The 19,054-nt window shown below is 39.3% G+C and overlaps 1 protein-coding gene across 2 annotated transcripts in view; it reads right to left on the bottom strand.

Annotated features, from left to right (window-relative positions):
- Nucleotides 1–16,731, bottom strand: part of LOC134578723 (ninjurin-1-like) — a 66,579-nt gene extending 49,848 nt beyond the window's left edge. Inside the window, exons 1-3 of one of the 2 annotated variants that reach the window (XM_063437724.1) lie at nt 16,651–16,731; nt 16,373–16,495; nt 7,678–7,830 (exon numbers count right to left, since the gene is read on the bottom strand). In XM_063437724.1, coding sequence (XP_063293794.1) covers nt 7,678–7,830; nt 16,373–16,489 — 270 coding nt within the window. In that variant the 5' untranslated portion in view covers nt 16,490–16,495; nt 16,651–16,731. The remainder of the gene's footprint in view (nt 1–7,677; nt 7,831–16,372; nt 16,496–16,650) is intronic. The other variant, XM_063437725.1, reaches the window with a different exon arrangement.
- Nucleotides 16,732–19,054: the final 2,323 nt, after the last annotated feature.

Here is a 19,054-nt window from a genome sequence, read left to right on the forward strand (position 1 = left end):
TCTGCCATGAAAAGAAAGCCATAACGTACGTCTAATACAAAGTGATAAAAAAAAAAAAAAAATGGAAAAGGCAGCAGAACAAACCTTGTTCAGAGTAAATATGAAGGAGCAATGCTTCCTTGTACTGCACGATATCTGGGTGACCGATTTCTCGCAATCGGCGTTCCCATACAGAATGACATCTTGTAAAATTGTTATGTGAAATACTGATTATGATGTGAAGGCAATTTTGTACTAGCAAATGTAGCATGCACTCCCAGGAATTCTGTTGATCTTGATTTACATTGGTGTTTAGCTAGCACACACAATTATGCATTCCGTATTTGCATGGGTAGTCGCATTTAAAGAATGCAGAATTATTTAGTTGCTAATTCATGCCCATGGGGAACAATGCCTAGATTATTTAAATGTACTTATGTCTTTCAACTAAGCCTTTATAATTAGTTCAGCATTATGAATACATGTGTAAAAATGGCAATCAACCATTGTCTAATTATAGAATGAACTGTAAGTGATTTAAAACCGTTCACAATAACCCTTGTCATTTTTTTTGTTCTGCGGATAAATATTTCTCGAATTGATTCACGATTTTATTTACATGCTGGGTGACTGCAAATAAAGTGGTTTGGGTTTACTCCGAGATGTAGTCAATAACTTAAGGATGATCATGGAGGGGTAAAGGTTTACTGCATATTATGTTCTATAACTTCGGATAACGTAGTATGTGTTTTACGTTTACGCAAACTTTACATCAAACGCGTTGTATGATATGCTTTGACCTGCTATAAGTTGTTACGAATTGATGATTTCTCTGTAAAGGTTAATATCATTTAGTGGTCCCCATTACTGTAAAATGTTAAGGAGTTAGTCCAGTCAACAGGTAGCCCCCTCCTGCATCTGCAGAATGGAAACTCCCATAATGCTTTTCAAGCTTAAAGGCATTGGGGGAATCGTTAAGTTGCAGCTCTGTAACTGCAGAGCAGGCTACTTGATGGCTATACCATTTCTAGGGTCTATTGAGGCTCTACTAATTGGTTAACTTCTAAGCAATTATGTTTCACTTTGAAATATAAACTTTACTCCAATTGTATCAGTTTGGGGAGAGACTAGTGATGAGAGATTCTGCATGACATTTATGTATACCATGACATTTATAACTATGGATGTTTCAACAATACGTGAATCCGGAAAGTGCAGTAAACTACTTTTTCCAATCACCATCCACATGCCTTGCAGAGGCTGTTAAAGACAGGCATGAAAAGAGACAAACTCAGAAACAATTACAAAATACAGGACCGATTATTTTCTCAATGCTGATTGCCAGGTACAAAGGACAGCGCTTACTTTTTATTTTTACATTTCTTTTCTTTTTTGCGAGTATGTCATTGTATACATGGAAATAGAAAGACTTGCGTAGAAGATAAGAGCACACGTATAGCTGATAAATGAATACATGTTCAGCCATATTTTAAATATATGGTAAATGGAATGAGTAAGGCTGAAAATAAAATTCTCTATAACCCTGGAGGGCACAAGGTTATTACTGAAGTCAGAAGCGTAACTAGAAATTATGGATTTCTGGTGCTCCCTCCAAAATCCCTCCATGTGTCTCATGCCTGATCCTCCAACCTCGTCCATGTGTCTCATTCCCGCCCCCATTCCCTCCCCCTATGCAACTCCATGTGTCTTGTTCCCTCCCCCCAGTCCCAATACCTCAGCCCCCGCATGTGTCTCATTCCCTCTCCCCCAGTCCTTACACATATTCCATTCCCTCTCCCCCAATCCCTACACGTATCCCATTCCCTCTCCCCTCCATCCTTACACGTATCCCATTCCCTCTCCCCCCAATCCCTACACGTATCCCATTCCCTCTCCCCTCCGTCCTTACACGTATCCCATTCCCTCTCCCCCCAATCCCTACACGTATCCCATTCCCTCTCCCCTCCGTCCTTACACGTATCCCATTCCCTCTCCCCTCCGTCCTTACACGTATCCCATTCCCTCTCCCCCCAATCCCTACACGTATCCCATTCCCTCTCCCCTCCGTCCTTACACGTATCCCATTCCCTCTCCCCCAATCCCTACACGTATCCCATTCCCTCTCCCCTCCGTCCTTACACGTATCCCATTGCCTCTCCCCTCAGTCCTTACATGTAGCCCATTCCCTCTCCCCTCAGTCCTTACACGTATCCCATTGCCTCTCCCCTCAGTCCTTACATGTAGCCCATTCCCTCTCCCCTCCGTCCTTACACGTATCCCATTCCCTCTCCCCTCAGTCCTTATACGTATCCCATTCCCTCTCCCCTCAGTCCTTATACGTATCCCATTCCCTCTCCCCTCAGTCCTTACATGTAGCCCATTCCCTCTCCCCTCAGTTTTTACACGTATCCTGTTCCCTCTCCCCTCAGTCCTTACACGTATCCCATTCCCTCTCCCCTCAGTCCTTACATGTAGCCCATTCCCTCTCCCCTCAGTCCTTACATGTAGCCCATTCCCTCTCCCCTCAGTCCTTACACATATCCCATTCCCTCTCCCCTCAGTCCTTACACATATCCCATTCCCTCTCCCCTCAGTCCTTACATGTAGCCCATTCCCTCTCCCCTCAGTCCTTACATGTAGCCCATTCCCTCTCCCCTCAGTCCTTACACGTATCCTGTTCCCTCTCCCCTCAGTCCTTACACGTATCCCGTTCCCTCTCCCCTCAGTCCCTACACGTATCCCATTCCCTACCCCAGTCCTTCCATGTGTCCCATCCCTACCCCCCAGACTCTCCATGTGTCTCCATTTCCTCTCCCTCCAGCCCCTCCATGTGTCTCCATCCCCCCCACAGCTCCAACATGCGTCTTCATTCCCTCTCCCCCTTTCCCACGTACGACCCCTGTGACCATGGTAGGTACGCCACTGACTGAAGCTCAGTTATAACATTGGAGGCATATGACACATAAAAAAATAAAATCCTCAATATAAACTTTAACATTGATTGACAAGAAGGTAAGATGGACGCATCCAGTTGCAGGTTAAAGAGGTGTGGGTTTCTACAATTATTTCTGTTTTCAAAGACGGGATAAGTGAACAAAACCATAAAGATTCTAGATAGAACAGTAGTGTCCAGAAGGTAGATACCCAGCTTTTCGGGAGCTACAACTCCCATAATGCTTTGCCAGCCATGAATATGCTGGCCAATACAGAATAGTCTCATACTCCACATAGAACCTAAACATAGAACATAGTATATTACCACAACAATATCTATCTTCCTCCATAGAAAAGTAGTTGCAAATAGGCTTGTTGCACAATAAGATCACATAAAAACAGCAACAAAGAGAACACAAACTGCCAACTGTGAAGATTTTTATTGATCATAGTGAACATTAGCCCTTTTTGCACCTGTTTGGATGTTTTTTGTAATACAAATCATCACCACTTTGCAAAAAAAAAAAAAAGGCTAAATAGGTAATTACAAAGCTACGAGTTCAAATTGTGCTGTGAAGGGGTTAAAATACCGTATCAACATAATAGCTGGATTTTATAATGGATTGAAAATCACTGCTCTTTTATTGGGACTGCTCTCACTGTGAAAGGAAATTGTACCAAAAATGCAGCTGTATCCTTGCCACCCACGGAAATACATTAGTTAACTGTACCCTCTGAAAAATGAATGCGTTCCCTCCTGCTGAACCCAATGAATTCATTCTATTCAATATTTATCTCTACTTACTGTAGATGTGATCAAAGCGGCCTTAAAAATGCTTTTCTACGTGCGTTTGAGAGTAGACAAACTGTTATCACTTACATGTAAACACAATAAAGTGTTTAACTAAATAATGATCACTTAGCATTGTAACACAAAATACCAGCTTATGCATTTATGCAATTATATATTCTCTGCTTTTGTCTGACCCAATGTGCTTTACGACTGTCATTAAATCAGACTAAAACACTTTTAGGCTATTGAACAAAATAGTAAAAATTCTTTATTTTTATGATATCAAAAGGGGAACTGTAGTGGTTATTTGTAAAAGGACAATCAATGTTTTTCTTCATCGGATCAGTAGATCAGTGAAGTAAATTACAATTTATATCATCGTCCCAGGCTTATGGAATTCTAAACTGGGTCCAAAAGGAATGCAGCCAACACACTTACAGTGCTGCTTCCTACGACATGGTATACGGACCGAGTGATAGAACAAACTTAGTACAACAATAATCTCAGTGTATTTGAATTATCCAACTCTGAATTTTATACATACAAAATAAATAAAAATGTATTTGGGCAACACTTTGAAACTGGCAAGAAAAAATACACAAAAAAAACAGATCCACTGAGTTTTTTTCAGGGGAAACAAATGTCCAAATGATGATAGTCTGAAGATTCACACCTAGCTTTTAAAAAGTTACTTCAACAACGAATGTAGTTTTTGTCTTGACGAAGGGTACTTCATTGATTGGGCTGAAGGGACAGGTATACATTTTAGTCTGAGAATGGGGTAGAAATTAACTATTCAAAGTTGCATCTTGATAGGGTGACATTGTTATTGCAGGCACTCACAATAGCACATAGTCTGTAAACCAAACTAAAATTAGTTCTGTTTAACCCCTTATGACCAAACTTCTGGAATAATGTCATGTGTCCTTAAGGGGTTAAAAGCACGTCACTAGGATATGACAAGAATACAAGACAATTAGGGTTTGTGTAAGTATTAGGGTAGTTTTAATGTTTAATTTACAAAGTATATAGGGTAAAGACTAGGTGAGGCTGATAAAAACTTTATTACACATCACCTAGAAGGCAGATACCGCTAATCCTAAAATACCATAACTAAACTGTCAATCTCTACTACACCCCCAGAACTCAACCACATGGGGTACACTGAAGCAGCGTGCATTTTTGCTTCATCTTATATAAAGGTGTACAGAATAGTCTCATATTCCATATAGAACCTCAACATAGAACATAGTAAATTACCACAACAATTTCTATCTTCCTCCATTGAAAAGTAGTTTCCCCTTTATTCTTGCAAATAAAGCTCAGTTAATGACACTTATAGACTTGTTGCACAATAAGATCCGAGTGCTGTAATATCACTCGGCATTATAAACAGCACAATTATTACAAAACACCTTTGTCACCTAGGTGTATTTCTTGCGTCCCATTAAACAATGGCAACATTTTTAACTAGACTTTTTAATTTAAAATCACTATGCCTTCTTGTCTTTGCTGGTCATGCTATATTTCTATATCTCCCCCCCCCCCCCCCCCCCCCAAATATACCATTTAGCTTTTTCTGATCAACGTTTATATTTCGTGGAGCTGCCTTGTAGTAATTATGTCATTTTATATTTAAAGGGTCTCTATAGGCGTCCAGATCACGTTATCTCAATTAAGTGGTGCCATGCCTCTGACTGTTAAACCCTGCAACTGAAAACATTGCTATTTTGCAGGAATGACAACATTTTAATTACAGCTTTAGCACAACTCTAGTGATTGTCTTCTTGACAGCCACGAGAGGCACTTCCGCATTCATAACAGAGTTAAACTCCGTTCTAGCTCAAATGACTCTTTGAGAGCATTTGACTGATGCAGTGTGGAGTTTTGCTGTGCATGCGCACTAGCCTGCCATGCTTCCCGATGAGTCGGATGCGATCATGAATCAAGAAAATCTGTAGCATGGAGACTAGCGCAACTCAGGCTGTAAGGTCAGTAAATCTTATATTTTGAACCCCTCGATAGGTAGGGGGGACAATATAAACATTAGGAATACATATTTGTATTCATAATGAAATAGTGCTCCTTTAAAACAATGTTGTAGCTCACCGAGAGTGTTTTCCATTTCATATTTTCTAATAAATCTTAGTCGAGTTGAAAGATTCTCTGAGAATTCATATTCTCTGAGTAGGAGAGCTCTAGGGATGGTCTCTCGTCTCTCTGTTTACCTAGATAATCTTTGTCTGTCAGTATCATATCAGTCATACCATCTTGCACCCCTGTCAGACTACCATAAAATGCAAATATTATATATTAATATAATTAAAAGGACAGTCATCATTTAAAAAAAAAAAATTACACTATTTATTAAAACATTGAAAATCCCCTATAACTTGGGTTAACTGTTTTCCTATTAAAAATGTATCAAATGACCAATCCAGCTCAGGCAAGGCAAAGCCAGGACACTAACTGCAAAAAAAGAGACAACGTAGAAACATTGTTTCAATTCTCTTAATCTCTCTATGCTTCCTATACTGACTTCCAGGTGCAACAGGCCTAACCTACAACAATGATTGACAGAGAGCTAAAATGGAGGCGCCCAGTTATAGGATAAACAGGTGTGAATTTCTGCATTTGATTTTATTTTATACACCTCATAAATTCATATATGTTAAATATTGGAAATATGTAAACATAGCGTTAAAAATACTGGGTAGCAACAGTTTCCCTTTAAAATGTAAAACCAAACCTAACACACACACACACACACACTCCACAACAAAGACAGTGTAAACAATACAAGGAAATCAAACACTGTAACACTGAAGATGTATGAAGAACGCCTCTATGAATTAAATGAAACCTTACTTGTAGATATTGCATTATTCTAAGATCCCTTTCAAAATGTTTTTTTTTTTCATATCCTTACTTAAAATCCCACATATCTTTTATGCCTGGCCTGGACTCATTTGAGTACACAGATTTTTTGTATATTTATAAGATATGTTTTTCATTCAGAATTAAACAATGCTGCTTTAGTTCTAACCCTGCTCTTCAGAATGCAGTTTAGGAAACACACATTCATTGTTATTTAGAAAAATCTGGATTGTACTGAATTAAAATCCAAATTACAAAACGTTCAAGATCAGATACGTTAGCCTAAATTTTGCAATTTGTGTTTTAATTGGCTGGGATTTGATTTTTATTGGAGAAATCTCACAATGACGATAATCTGGGAATTCGCTTTTGAGGTTTTTTTCACCATAAGTAAACGTATTTCAGAATGAGATTTAATACTTGCATTTTCTTCTACTGTTAAATTTCCTTTTTTTTAATTTTTATTTTTAATATATTTAAAACTAAAATATAATGGCAATGACTAAAACTCGAAAACTTTGGGATTTGCGTAAAATTCTAATTTTAAGCTATGTACAGGTTTAACTATTGCTCATCAGCAATGGTTTGGTTTAACTTGAATCAAATTTCAGTAGAGTCGGTGCATTTCTAAAAAAAAAAAAAAAAATCTCTTTATCACCGAATTGAATTTTCAAAGCAAAATATTTTTTTTAAACTGAAATTCTTCAAATCTGGAAAATCTCGGAAATCCAAACTGAATCAATTTGAAAGAACTGAAAATCATCCCTGTGCACAGTCTATTAATTTTAATTTAATCACCAGCAGGAAAAATTAGACCGATACTCATAATTAGTAAGGTACAGAGGTGCGGAAACCACGAAAAAGCAATGTGGAGGATACATTATTAAAAGTTCATTTAAATAATGTCAAAATCAAATGGCTACTTATTTAACTTGATTGGAACTCGTATTAGATGCATATAAAAACTTAATAGGATCACGATCGTGTCTGCAGAAGTGACTGTTTAATGAACATAATGCTTAATAAGGCAATTTTGTTCCTTAAAGCAAGGCATTCTCCTAATGGCGGTCAGTGTGATGTCCAAGAATACATACCAGCAGAGAGAATAGGAAATAATAAAACTGGGTGTCCGATCCCTGCTGCAGAAGATGTTTCATTTGGGAAGCGTTCGCAGTGAAGAGAGCCATGTCAAGGAATCCTTGGGCCAAAGTCTTTGTTCTCGCATAGGTGTTGATATTCCTTATTACCTGAAGTAAGCGTAACAAAAGAAGAGGTTTGGACCAGCAAGCGATTCTCCATAAATAATTCATGCACACATTTTATTGCTTGTATTTGTAATAAAAGTCGTTTTGTGCCTCCAGCTACTTCATCATCTAAAATAGCAATCACCCATTGTTATGAAACTACTACTCTCACAATGTCAAGAGATTCCATTTTACAAATGTACGAACAAGATGTCTAAGCAATAAAAAGAGTGATGCCGTTGGCATACATCGACAAACACAGCATGTACTCTCTTTGTAAAGACATTGGCATCATCTGCCATAAGCTTATGGTTTGTCACACCCAGTTTGCCCTTAATTGACCTACAGAAAGCAATAATTGCCCAATAAACTTTATATATACAATTGTAAATATGACAATTACTCTTTATTCATCTCTCACCTATGCTGAGAACATTGGCATATATATATATATATATATATATATATATATACACATATATATACATATATACACATATATATATTTATATATAAATACACCTCTTCTGTGCTCTGAATCTCACTACTTTTAGTCCAATTTGAAGCATGAGAGCTTAGTGGTCTGACGGTGGTTCAACAATAATTAAGGGTGCATACAAATTAATAAAAAAAAAAATTGTATGCACCCTAAAAAAGAGATTTGTCTTTTGGTCCAAACTACAATGCTTCAGAATTTGGGCCGATCTGGTGAAAAGTCAAATTACTGAACTCTGACCTAAATATGCATGAATCACAAACTAGACATGTGCAATTCGTTTAGGTCCGAATTTAAATTCGGACGAATTTCGTCAATTCGGACAAAGGGGTAGGATTAAGTGTTGGGGTACGGTTAGCGGTAGGGTTAGGGTTAGGGGTTAGTTATGGGGTAGGGTTAGGAGTAGTGGTAGGACTAGGGTTAGGGTAAGGGTTGGTGAATTGCCAAAGTCACGTATTCCCAAAATCCCTAAGTGCCGAAGTCCCGAATTGCTAAATAGCCAAATTCCTGAATTGCTGAATAGCCGAAGTCCCGAATTTCGGAAGTGCCGAACCGAACTGAAGTGCCGAATTGCCAAAGTCCCGAATTTTGGAAGTACCGAACCGAAGTGCCCAAGTCCCGAATTGCTGAAGTCCCGAATTCCCAAAGTCCCGAAACGAACATCCCTATCACAAACCAACTAAAACATGCAATAGTAAAGCAAGTTTGCTTGCTTTGATTTGTGATGTTAGATTCCACCGTTGGTGCCAAAAATAAAAAAAATGGTTGATGAGAAAAAGAAAGATGATAGATGCCATTTACAAAATGGCCGATTTTATTCATAGATCAAGTGAGAAGTGGCCAAACGAGGGAAAAAGAGATAGAGCAGTATATAAAAAAAAAGTTCATATGTTAATACATATAGAATAAATTAACTATTGACTTTTACATTTGTTTTACTTCTCTTTTTCCTTTTATCAGTTACTTTTTGATCTGCGAACCAAATGGCAGGAAAGTGTGCTGCAATATATATATATATATATTACATTATGTATATATTATGCAGTACACTGATTGGCCCAATTTTGCATTATTTTAGTTCAACTTATTTCTCCACTCTTGGGTGGTTGGGAATACTAATACATAGTACAAAACTATAGCATATACATGTATTCCTAACACAATAGGGCTCCTTTAACCCCTTAAGGACCAAACTTCTGGAATAAAAGGGAATCATGACATGTCACACATGTCATGGGTCCTTAAGGGGTTAAGGAACAATGAAGACCAGATTAAAAAGAAAATGAAAGTTTTTTGTTTTATTTGTTATTTATTACTGCCTCTTTTTTAATTTTGGAAACATTGCAGATTTCAACAGGAATTGACACTTTTATAAATTATACTGGTTACACCCCCTGGCTTTTCAAGCAGAAAGCAGGTCCAGTTACTTCCTGGTTTGGTTAGCTTATTTGCACTGAACTCAAGAGGCAGCAATTGCCCAGATCACCTGCCTTGCAAAGACTTCTCATTGAGCTGCATTGGGAAGTCTGTGATTGGACAGCTACAGAAAGTCTGGATGGGGCTAGAATGAGAGGGCTTGCAAAGGCAGCAGACAAGAGATCTGTAATTTTTGCAAATTGTTGCAAATTGTTAGATATAACTCCAATGAAAAAAATGCATGATTACATACGTGTTCATGTTTTCATGTGTGGTATTCTACTAAACAGTGATTTTTATTTATTTTCTATTTAGGCAGTGGAGTGTCCCTTTAAGGTGATGCAATATGAAAATTCAAATTCAAGTTTACTCTGCACACTTCAATGACTTTGCATGAAAAGCTTGGGATTGACTTAAAAAAATAAAATCATTTAAAATGTGACAAATTAATTATTTGAGAGGATCTGTTATGCATAATATCAAGACACCTGCACCATAAATAAGAATTATTAATGTCTCAGCCTGTTAAGTGATTATAATCATGCATAATGTATTTTTTTGTTCCCTATTGTCAATTACTGTTCCAAACGGGGTAAGAGAGAGACTCAACGGACCTGCCATGTAAACTTTGTGCACCGTTTTACTTTTGGGAGTGGAATAAAAAAAACTATGTCCATGCAAAAATTGGTGTCAATTCAATAAATCAGATTTTACAGAAGGATTTTTACAAAATTTCAGGAGTCTGGCAGAAAAAACACCCAGAATTCTACCGTTAGCAACAGAAATTCAAAGTATTTTACGTTAGTATTGATCGCATGTAAACCGGGTATCGTGTGCTTTTTATAAGGACATATTGAGCAATTACTTTGTTTTTAAAGGGGCGTAACGTGCAGTGATGACTAGTGATGCAAATTATGACTTGCCTCATTATCTCGGATTTCAGAGCTCAGAAACTGTAGCCAGAAAATGGGGCAAATGTTTTTTTTTTTTTTTTTTTTAAGAGGCTGCTGAAGTGCCAGAGATAGGTGCCGGTTTGTAGGGTTTGGAGAATATTGGATAGAAGTCTGACTCCCATCAATATGAGGCAGCCGTGATATGGGCTTTGCTGTATATTGCCACGATATACATTTTCACAAGTAAAGCTCGCCAGAATCTTATCTCTCGGCTCTTCTGAGCCAAAACCAAAGTTTTGCCAGCTACTTCCTCTATTTCTACTTACAGCACTCACTTCGATAGTGTAAACCAGGGGTGCCCGGAAGGTAGATCCAAATGTTGTAGAACTACAACTCCCATGATGCTTTGCAAGCCTTTAGAATGGCAAAGCATCATGCAAGCTGTAGTTTTCAAACATCTGGGGATCCGATCTACCTTTTGGGCATCGCTGGTGTAATCCAATAAGCATCACTCACACCTCATACACAAGCCACTTTTTCACCTACTGCATTAAGCCAGTTGGAAGCATGAAGCATTGTCTAGACTCTTAAAAAACAATATCTTCCCTACAGCATTGTCAGCATGTGGCGGTGCATATCAAGAAGTCAAACGCATCATTTCTAGTCTGTAGGCAATAATTGCCGTAATGTTGTATTTAAGTTCTTAGTTACATATCCCAGGTCACATTCAGGTTTTAAGATTCAGCCAATGCGACTCTGAATTACAGCAAGGAAAGTGGCTGCAGTGCACATACCTTAACTCCATTAAATAAGCAAGCAATCTGTTCCTCGTTTATTGCAAAATAAACCCACAGCATTGATACATTCTAAAGTGAATATTGCAAAAATGATACGTTAGAACAGAACATTACGTTTACTTAAAAGGCATTTTGGCGTTTTTGAGATTAAATTTGAAGTTCACTCTGAATTCTCACTTAAGTAAATAACCCTGGTAATATTTAAAACTGACTTGGAATCGTTTATGTGACACTGATTGGATACTGAGTTATAGAATCTGGTCCGCTGCAGGGGAATGGACATGATGCTTTTCATATTTATAACCATAAAAAAAAAAACATTTAAAGGGATATTATAGTCACCAGAACCACTACAATAATGTAGTAGTTCAGGTGTCTACTGCCGGTCCATGCTGGCTTTTCAATGTAAACACTGCCTTTGCAGAGAAAATGCAGTGTTTACATTACTGCCTAGTCAGGGCCGGCCTTAGGCATTTGGGCGCCCTGTGCGAAAAATCTTCACAGCGCCCCCCCCTTCCCGCCCCCCCCTCCCCCACACTCCTTCCCCCTTCCCACACACCCTGTCACACACACACACACAGGCAGACAGCCATACACACACACACACAAACACACTCAGGCAGTCATACACAGACAGCCACACACAAACACACACACACAGACATGGAATGTGACGGCAGATAAGAACCATTCGGCCCATCTAGTCTGCCCAGACAGTCACACATAGGCAGTCACACACACAAACACACACACACACACAGGCAGACAGTCACACACACACACACAAACACACACAGGCAGACAGCCACACACACACACACACAGGCTGGCAGTCACACACACACACAGGCTGGCAGTCACACACAGACAGCCACACACAAACACACAGGCAGACAGCCAAACACACAGAGGCAAACAGCCACACACACACACACACACAGTCACACACACAGACAAACAGTCAAACACACACTGGCAGACAGTCACACACACACACACACACACAGACAGACACACACACACTGGCAGACAGTCACACACACACACACACACACACACACGCAGACTGTCACGCACACACATACACACACATAGGCAAACAGTCACACACACACAGGCAGACAGCCACACAAACACAGTCAGACACACACACTAACAGATACACACACTATCAGACACACACACTAACAGACACAGACACACACTAACATACACACACACTAACAGAAACACACTAACACACACACTAACATACACACACACTAACAGACACAGAAACACACTAACATACACACACACTAACAGACACAGACACACACTAACAGACACAGACACACACTAACAGACACACACACTAACAGACACAGACACACACACCCACATTAACACATTTTTAAAAATTTCTTTAAACACCCCCCCCCAGCCTCCTTACCTTTGGGAATGCTGGGGGGGGGGTGGTCCAGTGGCTGCTGGGCGAGCGGCACTGGCTGGCAGGCGGCTGGCGAGGGAGCACTTCCTCTGAGCTGTCTGCTCAGCTCCCTCGCGCGCCTCAGAGTGAGGCTTGGAGCCGGAATATGATGTCATATTCCGGCTCCCAGCCTCACTCTGCGGCGCGCGAGGGAGCTGAGCAGACAGCTCAGAGGAAGTGCTCCCTCGCCAGCCACCCGCCCGCCCGCCAGCGCCGCCCGACCGCCCAGCAGCATGTCTGTTAGCCGCAAGGCTAACAAGACATTTGCCTTGGGCATTTGGGGGCGGCTTTTTTGCCGCCCCCTGGAAAATGCCGCCCAAGGCCTTGTTTGCCTTGCGGCTAATATGCCCCTGCCGTGTGAGCTATGCGGCCGCAGGGCGCCCCCTGCTCCATGGCGCCCTGTGCGGCCGCACAGCTCGCACACCCCTAAGGCCGGCCCTAGTAACACCTGTAGTCACTCAGACGGCCACTAGAGGCGCTTTCTAGTCTCATTGTGCAGCACCTACATTCAGCGTCTGAACCCTATATTCCCTATAGAGAACTTTGGCCAGCCACAGAGAGACCGGTGCGGCAATGGAGAACAGGTAAGAAAGCTCACATTTTCACTGCAATCCAAGGAATGACTGGGGATTAAACAGCCATATTCATATTCCAAACACTACAGTGTTCCTTTAATGAAGGAATGAAGGAATGAATGGGTACAGGATTCAAACATGTAATTCTGAATTCTTATTAAATAATGTACAGTGCTATATGGCATATCTGGGAGAGAGAGACAGTTCCTCGTTCTGCCCACATGGATAGAATGTTGAACCCAATCTTAATAGTGCTTGTGTTGGAGTGCATGCAGGCTAGCTACGCTGTCTGAATAATGTCAGTGCTCACATGGATCAAATTATCTGATTGAATCAGACATGTCACAGAAATGGCAGAGAATTATTTCGATGAGAAACACTGCTCAGAAATCATGATTTGCTTTGCTAACCTGGAGGAGTGGGGCAGAAAGAAAAAAATAGACTCTTTTCGAGAAAAAAGAAAAATATGATAATAAAATAGACTGGCTATGAGTATTTTAACGGTGTTATCTCCAACACTAAGCATGATCTACTTGGCCATATATTTATCAATGTCTCATTTAGTCTTGTGTACAGTGTAAATATTTTGCCTCAAATGTTTTTTTTTTTTATTTGGCCAAAAATTCTGTCTACACGGTGGTTAGGCTGGTCCAGGGAAACAATTTGGGAGAACATTTCAGATTAACCAAATGAGAGAAAAACGGGTGTCTACCAGTGCCCTTCGAAATAAATACTTAATTTTCCAATGTATATATATTTTGAAGTACAGTGAAAGGCTTATTTCAGAGCCCTTTTAATGAAGCCAATTCCGACTGAATAGAATCGTATTATCACATTCAAATTCCATCCACTTTCGGTCAGTATTCTTGATTCTGAGCATTCAGTTATTTTTGAGCATTCGGTTGCAAATTTTACGATTTCAGCCCAGCTGATTCCTGGTTCTTTCTTTCTTCTTTCTTTAGGTTTTATTTATTGGCTGACACCTAATCATCAATCCTGTTTATGTGGGATTGCTACAGGCAGAATTCAAAATCACAAATAACTGAACGGACTCATCCATTGTCTGTTTCAGTTGCTTCATGAGGCCATATGGCGTTTCAGACTTACAGAATTCGGACAACATGACGAATGCAAAAGTTCGGCCATACTAATTCGTCCGAAACTGATTGTACAAGTCTAGTCTCTATCCATTACATATAAAGATGTCTAAATGGGCTTTGTACATGAGAACATAATGACTTTTTTATTCAAAGAATATGTTGATAGCACCTTTCATAGAGCGTTGGATAAATTCATGAAACTAACGGAACACTTTTATGCCTTTTCTTTTTAAAATACACAACTTTTGAACTAACAAAACAAGAATTAAATCCCTTTTCTATTTTTCTGCTATCAGACTGAAATGTACTTCAAATCAAATTATTTTCATATATAAGCAAAGGGACTCATTTTGCTGACAACATACGGCTTCCTTCACTCTCACATACACACAGATAGACACATTGGCGCATACACACTCAGATACAAACACATTCTCAGGTATACACACATTCACCCACACACACATTCTCAGGTATACACATACACACACATTCTCAGATATACACTGACGCACAGATACACACACACACTGACATACAACTACACACTGGCAAATACACACACTGACACACAGATACACACTGACAAACACAGATATGCACACTAACACACACCTAGATACGGACATACACACACACTCTGACACTCTTGCACCTTGCTTGCTTAGAGTCCTGGTGATGGTGGCTGAGGCTGATGGGAGTGAGCACACTGCAGCTCACTCCAGCCTCTCCTCTGCCTTCATGCTCTCTGTACCACCACTGCCTCCAGCCTCCTTCTCCCTCCATTCCTCTCGCGTGGCCTTCAGTGAAGCTGGGAGGAAATGAGAGGCTGTCACTTCCTCCCAGCCGGCTGATACTACAAGGGTCCGGTTGTGCTTGAACAGGGCTGCAGCACCCGACCGAGTCCCTGTTTAACGAGTATTATTGGTTAGCAGCAAATTATATACAATATCCTGGAATTTACACACACACACAGTCTGATATACATTGGATGTTAGATTGTGTGATTTCCAGGATATTCTGTATGCAGTGTCAGGGAGCCGCATTGAAAATGCGTGTAACTCCCAGAACCTCCGGGAGAGTTGGGATGTCTGCTTTTAAGGTCTGAGTAGATGAATTGGAAACAATTCTCCAAGTTAACTATGCTTCCAATTCACCTTCTTAAATTTGAAACTCACTTTAACGTCAATTTGAATTCACAATTCTCGCTTTAGTGAATAACTCCTTAAATAAACAAAATAAATCATCTTTACATAAAACCGTTTGAAATAAACAAAACAAAACAAAAAAAAAAAACAACAACTTATTCATTCAGGATTTTTAACTGGACAACTGCGGGGCTGTGCAATGCCCTTCGGCCAGTGGCGTTTCATGGCATATACCAACAATTACATTTATTGTAGATTACATTTTGCAAAAAACGACAAGGTTAAGGCTATTCAAAGACCTTTTCTGTCAAATGGAATTATCTTGATCTCTGCTAATTCACTTTGCAGAGTTACTGAAGCATCTACTTATTGAGTGGATTCACAGACCTGCTATTTTCAGACATCATTTTAGCAAGAGTTGTTCAGATGATTCCGAAGTGTGTTTTTCCAAATTAGAAAAACCCTCGGAACATCTGGAATCTGCTCAGATGACTAATAACTAATCGAAAAAGATAAGGGTGGAGGCTGTGTGGGTGATGTAGCCAAGAATCTAGACATCAAATCCGCATTTAGTGTTATTAATTTTTTTTTTGTTTTTTTTTGTTTGTGTGTACGACAGACCACGAAAAAAAGTAAAACAAAAAAAACTTACGTTTATTCTAGTTTGGCCACCAAGATCTTGTTGGAAAAGTGGATCTTCGTCGGTGGACAAATCACTATCTTCTTCAGGTGGTCGTCTGTGCATGTTTCGATGAAACAGTGAACTCATAATAACCTTGAGAAGAAAAAAAATGTATAACAAGATTTAAGAGCTACAAAAAAATTTATATATATATATATATATATATATATATATATATATTTAAATCACGTGCTTAACATTCTTAAGTCTAAGAGTTAAAAAAAAAAAAATATTAAAACACCACTAACATTAGGCGATTCTCACTCAATATCACACCCACAGCTTGTACGCTTGCCATTTAGCTCTCTCTGCGGTGGTCCTGTAAGCTGAATGCCAGTTTCCAGACCTGTCTCCCATCCCTCCATTCAGAGTAACTGACTGCTGACTCCAATAGGTATTTCAAAGCTTTTAGCTGGATGGTACAGTTTTATTTTTTTAAACAGTTCACCGTGAAGTTTCTTTATTGACCGGCTGCTATAATAGCAGGTGCATTCACTGCAGTAAGCTGGGGGGGGGGGGGGCTTTTTTTTCCAATTTTTTTTTTTAAAAGATTTCGGATATTTACTGTCTCTTTTTGTCAGTTCTACTACTGTCTTGGGGTTAACCCTGTGTTGCCCTGCTCTGCAAGCCTGTGGTAGAGAATTATAGGAGCTTTAGTCCAAGAATCATAGTTGGATTCCAATCATACCATAGATACCAGTCTGATCAAGACAGCAGTAGATGCTAACCTCTAATTACATTTGAGCAGCCCTGCTTCAAAGTGACATGGTACATTTTTGGGAAGCGGTCTTTGCCTATTGAGATGATATGAGCCCCTTGTTAGTAGGTCATGTAGCAGGGAGCTTTAACCCTTAAGCAGTGTCAGAGTTCCCCCTTCTCTAACAGTCATTAGCCCTTTGATAGTAATACAAAAAGAAAAGTCCTGCGCTCACTCCCATTACTCCTGGGAGCGGTAGCAATGACTACAGTACACATCAGCTAATACACATAGTAAAAACCAAAGAAAAAAAGTTACCTGCGCTCTCTCCTTAAGCTCTATGTATATTTAAACAAGTGTAGGCTTACGTCTACTGTAGTCATTGCTGCCGCCCAGGAGTGATGGGAGTGAGTCAGGACTTTTCTTTTAGTATTTGTATTCACTTTTTTCACAGAGCTAGGTTACAATGCTGCCACCCATCCCATGTGTTCCCTATTAAGGGTTAACAAGTATATAGGGGTGTATATAAAAAATACCCCTCTCTATCTCATTAGAGATATTTTTTGCCAGAAGGTAAAGGGACAGATTAGGACCCGTCTAGGGTGGGGTCTGCCTTGACGTTGGCAGGCGGGTATTCCCTCCAGTGTCCATTGGATTACTAAATGACCTCCAGTGTCCATTAAATATACATAGGGATTAAGGAGAGAGCGCAGGTAACTTTTTTCTTTAGCCCTTTGATATTATCTACAATCTTACCCCAAAAAGGTTACAAAATCCTTTATTTACTCACCCAGTTCCAGCGCTGATGTCCCTCGGTGCTGGGCCAGTGGTCTGGCTCCTCCGACGTCTGGGGGGACTGTGAGCGTCGTGGGTGCATTTGGGCCCTCCCCATGGGAATTCATTGAATTAGTGTTTTCCTATAGGGATTTAACCCCTTAAGGACGGAGGACGGTTCAGGACCGTCATCGGCATTTTTCCATTGCCGACCGCTGACGGTCCTGAACCGTCCTAACTTTAAGATTTACTTACCCGATCGCCGTCGTTCCCCCGGCGGCGATCGGTGGTGCTCCCGTTGTGGGGAGACTGCCTGCAGCCCAGACAGTCTCCCCATGGCGGATTAGGACCCCTGGGGCCATGTGAGCGCTCAACAGGGCGACCACATGGTCACAATAGGTGTCCCTGTGTCTGCCTGCAGGGGGACTGTCTGTGCTGACAGGCAGTCTCCCTGCATGTGTAAAATCATAAAAAAAAAATTAAGTTAAAGTTAATAAAAAAATAATAATTATATATGTGTATATATATATAAATGATATATAGACATATATTATATCTATAATATATAATATATAATATATGTCTATATATCATATATATATATATATAATGTCATACTAAGTGTATTTTTATATTAATATGTACATATATTAATATAAAAATACACTTATAATTAAATTACACATGTATATATATAATATATATATTGTATATATATATTATTATAAAATACAAATAATAAGTAATTTAAATTAAATTAAACATGTAAAAATAATAAAAATTTAAAAAAATGTATATATCTATACGAAATTTTATTCTAACTGTATTTTGTTATATATATATATATTTATATCAAAATACACTTAGAATGACATTGTATATATATCTATGTATATATAAATAAATAAAATTAATACGAACTATTCATATGTCCATATACAAAATTACATAAATAATTATATAAATATACACGTAGACTTCAAATATATAAATATGCATATATATTTAAATTCTACGTGCGTATTTATGTAATATGTTTACATAATTAAGTTACTTTATTGATTACAATTTAAGGGACCTGCCTGCCAACCCAGGCCGAAAGTCCAGAGAATTTAATTTGCTATCACTGTATTTTACCCTGTAACGTTCTACGACACCCTAAAACCTGTACATGGGGGGTA

Source organism: Pelobates fuscus, chromosome 12 (genome assembly GCF_036172605.1).
Source record: "Pelobates fuscus isolate aPelFus1 chromosome 12, aPelFus1.pri, whole genome shotgun sequence".
Taxonomy (NCBI): Eukaryota; Metazoa; Chordata; class Amphibia; order Anura; family Pelobatidae; genus Pelobates; species Pelobates fuscus.